This window comes from Nerophis ophidion, linkage group LG24 (genome assembly GCF_033978795.1).
Source record: "Nerophis ophidion isolate RoL-2023_Sa linkage group LG24, RoL_Noph_v1.0, whole genome shotgun sequence".
In the NCBI taxonomy this organism is placed as follows: domain Eukaryota; kingdom Metazoa; phylum Chordata; class Actinopteri; order Syngnathiformes; family Syngnathidae; genus Nerophis; species Nerophis ophidion.
This window is the reverse complement of record NC_084634.1, coordinates 27,646,654-27,652,653: the sequence shown is the minus strand read 5'-3', so window position 1 is coordinate 27,652,653 and position 6,000 is coordinate 27,646,654. Positions and strand designations below refer to the sequence as shown.

General features: G+C 41.4%; 1 protein-coding gene across 2 annotated transcripts in view; it reads right to left on the bottom strand.

Moving 5' to 3' along the window:
• The window catches only part of ryr3 (ryanodine receptor 3), a 380,753-nt gene that overhangs the window by 277,800 nt on the left and 96,953 nt on the right, over positions 1 to 6,000 (bottom strand). For both annotated transcript variants that reach the window (XM_061886489.1, XM_061886490.1), the window contains exon 9: positions 2,721 to 2,814. In XM_061886489.1, the coding sequence (XP_061742473.1) occupies positions 2,721 to 2,814 (94 nt within the window). The remainder of the gene's footprint in view (positions 1 to 2,720; positions 2,815 to 6,000) is intronic.

Genomic DNA, 6,000 nt, shown 5'->3' with positions numbered 1-6,000 from the left:
GAGGCGACTACAGTGTTCTCTCTGGAGTAGAGTTCTGAATAGTGCTCTACCCATCTGTCCAACTGCTTGCCCTTGTCAGTGATAACTTCCCTGCTGGTGGTCTTTAGGGGGGCTGTTTTGCTCTGTGTTGGGCCCAGAGCAGCCTTTATGCCCTCGTACATCCCTCTGATGTTACCTGAGGTAGCTGCAGACTGGATGGATTCACTGAGTTGTTGCCAGTATTCATTGGCACAATGTCTTGCAGTCTGTTGCACTTTGCTTCTTGCAATTCTCAGTGCTTGCAGGGACTTCTCATTCGGGCAGCGTTTGTATTCAGTAAGGGCAGCACGCTTTGCTTCAATGACAGGGGTCATCTCGCTGGACTTGGCAACAAACCAGTCGTTGTTTATGAGGATCTTCCTCCCAAATGTTGCAAGGGCTGTTTTCTGAATAGCCTCCCTGAGGTGGCCCCATTTCTCGGAGGCGGAGTAGTGCTGGTGTTCTTCAGACAGGATGTTGTTGAGGGACTTGGCAAACTCTTCTACTTTCTCTGGAAGATGCATGCTGGTGGAATCAATGCGGGGTTTGCTTTTCTGTTTGGAGTTTTGAAACATTTTTGGTTGTAGCTTGATCTTTCAACAGACAAGTGAATGGTCGGTGTCGCAGTCTGCGCTGTGGTAACTACGAGTAACGAGCACAAACTTGAGGTTGGCTTTTCGGATCAGGATCATTTCTAGCTGATGCCAATGCTTTGAGCGGGGATGGCGCCATGTCACCTTGTGCTGTGGTTTCATCTGAAAGTAGGAGTTGGTCACGCAAAGGTTATGGTAGGAACACAACTCCAGTAGCCGTTGCCCGTTCTCATTGACTTTGCCAACTCCGAAGTGTCCAAGACAGGAAGGCCATTAGTCATGATCAGCTCCCACTCTCGCATTGAAATCACCGAGGATGAGGAGATGTTCCTTCGGGGGGATGTTCTTGATGACGTCATTCAAGTTGGCATAAAATGCATCCTTAACTTCTGCTGTAGACGTTAGAGTGGGGGCATAGGCACAGACTAGGGTCACTGGGACATCAGAGGTGTGGAGACGGAGTGTCATCAGGCGTTCCGATCCTTTGTCTCCTGGTTCAACCATCTTTAACAAGGTGTTCCTGACAGCAAATCCAACTCCATGCTCTCTGCGGTCTCCGGCACTCTTTCCTTGCCAGAAGAAGGTAAAGTCTTTCTCCTTGAGGGTTCCCGAGTCGGCTAGGCGGGTCTCTTGCAATGCAGCTATGTCTACCTGGAGTCTCAGTAGCTCATTGTTAATGACAGCCGTTTTTCTTGCATCACTGATGTCTTGGAGATCATTTGAGTGTCCGGGTGTCATAGTCCGGACATTCCAACTTCCCAGTTTTAGGACTGGGCACCTGTTTTTCATACTTTGTTTCTTGCTTGGTGCAGGTCTTACAGTCTGCTTGTCAGTTTTACCTAATCCCCATGCACCCAATGAGGAAGGCAGACTGTGGCGGGACAGCACCTAATTGGCTGGGGGCTGCCCAGCTTAAGGCGGGCAGTAGCTGTCCAATGAAATTCAAGGATCTCTCCCACCGTCGGAAGCAACCCCTGGCGCTATGCTCTACGCCAATCGAGCATTGTAGCTTATAACCGGTAGACTGTTGCTTCCCGTTTGTTGTTTCCACGCTATGACACGAGGCTGGAGTGACCTCTCCAGGGCGCAAGCCAGGGCAGAGTAGTATGGAGGTCAAGCTGTTGCCCATGCAGCAGGACCCCCCTCTTCACACTGATGATGGATCCAAAGGAGCAGCAAGAGCTGGTACAATTTGGCACCAACAGTGTCGCAGGAGTTACCAGTGCACCGCTGTAGCCAGCAGTGGACCACCTCAGGGACTCCGTCTCCTGATTTTTTCCTCAGGGTTTACTCCCGAAGCCTTCCCCAAGAAAGGTATACCACAAGGCAGTGGCGGTTTTGGATTGGAGTTTACCTTCTCCTAGATGGGTCACCTTACTGGGCTAACGGGTCCCATCTACCCATGCGGCAGGTTGTACTGGGTTACATTTTACCAGTAGCAGGGATAAGACCCGTCCTGACCTATATATACATATACATACACATATATATATATACACACATATATATACATATATACATACATATACATACACATATATATATATACACACATATATACATACATATACATATATATATATACACACATATATACATATATATACATACATATACATATATATATATACACACATATATATATACATATATACATACATATACATATATATATACACACATATATACATACATATACATACATATATATACATATATATATATATATATATATATATATATATATATATATATATATATATATATATATATATCTTTTTTTTTTTTTTTTTTTTAACTTGGGACTTCCCGTGGGCCGGATTTTGGATGCTGGTGGGCCGGATCCGGCCAGCGGGCCGTAGTTTCGGGACCCCTGCTCTAAGTCAACAATAATTGCATAAGGTGAGACTAAGGTGGAATCCTCATTGATCGCTTGTGCAATATCATACCGTCATTTGTACGACTGGGGACAGCACAAAGCCGCAGCACATTACAAAGACAGGGCCCATTTATCCTCTTCAGTTAGCCACTTAGCATGCTCAGGGTTTCTCATTAGTTTTCCACAAAACAACTCGCGAGCCGGGGCTGGACTAAAATATCTCACAGTACCTCTGCTCCTCTTCACTCGTGTCTGCACCAGGGATGGTCAGGCTCTCGTCATGACCGCGGCAGAGACGCATCACCTGACCGCCAACCAAATACCCTGAAGAAATAAAAGAGAACATTTCTGGCTGCTGGTATTTTGCCACTCAAGTTGAAGACACAGTTTTTACACAAAAGTAGTGCACATGTAAAGCCACAGCAGCCATTTTTGCATAGCTTTTCAACAGATAAAACACTGAAGTGAAACTTGGATATACTTTATAGCAGGGGTGTCAAAGTAATTTAAGATCGGGAGCCACATGGAGAAAAATATACTCCAAAGTGGGCCAGACTGGTAAAATCACGGCACGGTAACTTAAAAATAAAGACAACTTCAGATTGTTTTCTTTGTTTAAAAACGGAACAAGCACATTCTGAAAATGTACAAATCATGTTTTTTTTTTACACTTACATGTTGCGGTTAATAGTATTCTATCTTTATTTGTCGTTATTTACACTTTCTGAATAAATGATGTGATAATGTTCATCAGTCAACTCAATGGTGTGAATGTTCAATCTATCAAGGTAATAAAATAATATAATCAAATTACAGGATGTTATTTATGTAGTTTGCTCCTTTTCCGCGACTGGTGCTCTAACATCATTTGGTTTATTTCTTTTTTTTTTACACATGTAGCATAATCTACAAAAATACAAATAATTGCTATTATGACATCTAGTGGACACATTTAGAACAGCGGTTTCTTTCATTCAAAATTTGGGATCATTTTAGCAAACTCACCCCGAAGGCCGGATAAAACCTGTTCACGGGCTGGATCGTACGTTTTACACCCCTGCTTTAGAGTATAACCTCTGGTCATTTTTTTTCAATATATTTTTTCGTATTTACACCCCTCCGCGCCCCCACTGCTATGTTTCCACAAATGTAAATGTCTTTAAATACACATGAACATTGAGCCAACAGACTGTCATGTAGATGAATAGGAATAAGTAATACAACTAAAGTAAATAAATATATCACTATATTCATGTGAGCATTTAAGATAGCTACCGATCGGCACTCTAGTTGCAACTATCGATTAGCATGTTGATTGTCAATTCGCAATTAACGCCGTAATTGTCAGCTGGCGATTGGCACGGTAGTGGTCAGCAAGGGATTGGTGCACTTGTGTTAGCTAGCAATCAGCTCGCTAGTTGTCAGCTAGGGATTAGCACTGTAGCTGCCAGCTGACGATTAGCACTGTATTTTCCAGCTAGAGATTAGCATTCTAATTGCCAGCTAAAGACTAATATGTTAATTGCGAGCGCAGCACCGCTGCTGCCCACTGCTCCCCTCACTTCCCAGGGGGTGAACAAGGGGATGGGTTAAATGCGGAGGACAAATTTCACCACAACTAGTGTGTGTGCAACAATCATTGGTACTTTAACTTTAACTAATTGCCAGCTGGTGATTAATGCGTTAATTGTCAGCTAGTGATTAGAGTTCAGCTGCCAGCTGATGATTAGTACTCTAATTGCCAGCTAGAGATTAGCTTTCTAGTTGTCAGCTAGCGATTAACACGCTCATTACCAGCTAGCGATTAATGCGCTACTTGCCAGCTAGCAATTAGCTATTACGTAATCCGGTTATTATTTAAATATTGCTAAAGTTGCACAATAACAAGGTGCCTTTAGGACTAATATAATCTATTCAATAATAATTTAAGAAAGTTAAAATGTTATACAATAATATATGTAAGTATGTAGAATGTATGTTTTTTTACACTTTTTTTTTCTGTGTGAAAGAATTTTAAAAGGTATTGGACCCAAACCTAAATTTAGATGCATGCTTTTAGGTAATTAGGAATACATGATTAACAAATGATCTATTTTGAGCGCAAAATAACAAAATGACCGATAATGGAAATGATTATGGGCCATTTGCAATTTGGATGTTTTTCTGTCGTAGACCTGGATTGAACTTTTTTTTCCCTGCTCTACTAAAACCTAAAAATAAAATCTGATTTTTTTCTCCCCACAAAATATTACAGGTATAATTTTTTCCCAGCTTTTTAAATAATCTAATGAAATGACAGATAGTTCAAAACAAGATTCGCTTTTGCTTGATCAAAAACCAGTAGTCTGAAATGACACTGCACATACTGCATGTTATTTTTAGCAAAGAAAAAAACATATCAAAAGATTTAAAAGATGGAATTCAGCTATCATAGCTAATTCTGGCATATATTAGATTTACTGTGATGCTTTTGCTTATAGGTTGATCAATAAGCATTGTTCTACTCAGATAAAGTTATTCAATATAGAACATCCTACGGGAGGCAATATGTATGTCCTAACAAAATACTTCTGTAAATACAAATGTAGCATTGAGGTCTCTATAGTAGTAAGTGGATAAACACAAGCTTTTCCCTTGTTTGGGCACCACATCTTTAGCGACGTGCAGAGCGGCCGCTTTAGTGATTGTTTTCCACTGTTGTTCGTTCTTATACATACATGGTACCCTGTGTAAATGATTCCACCACAGTAAGCTGCTCTTTAGCTGGAGTTTGTTTATGTTCTTGTTCGCCTTGTAAAAAGTTGCATTGCCCACACACAACTGAATGCTTCAGATGCAGGAATAAGTTTGTTGTTCTGCTGCTTTTTTTTAAACAAACTTTGCAGCATGCGGTCATTTGTTCCACGCTTGTTGCCGCAAAACCAAACCACTGACGACACTTTTCTTTAAAACTAACTTTTGTGTAAATCTCCCCAAGAAAATATTGGTCAGGGCGGTAGCAACGGAAGCTACTGGGGGGCAAAAAAATGCCAAAAGAAAAGGAGAAAAACTGATTTTTATTTTTTAAATTGTCTGCAACAAAAAACTCAAATGTATCCATAAAATTTATTTTTTTGGCCAGGGCTCCGCTCTACACTTAATGATTGCACGCTGTCACTGCTAGACCACCACAGTATATCTGCCATTATAAAAAATCTGTAAATGGGTTGTACTTGTATAGCGCTTTTCTACCTTCAAGGTACTCAAAGCGCTTTGACACTATTTCCACATTCACCCATACACACACACACATTCACACACTGATGGCGGGAGCTGCCATGCAAATCATCAGGAGACACAGGTATCACAGATCTAAAGAGACGAATTTTAGTCGCAAATGGTGCTGCGCTAATATTTCCTGACAGTCTGTGACGTCACACGCACGCGTCATCATTCCGCAACGTTTTCAACAAGAGACTCCGTGGGAAATTTAAAATTGCAATTTAGTAAACTAAAGCGACCGTATTGGCA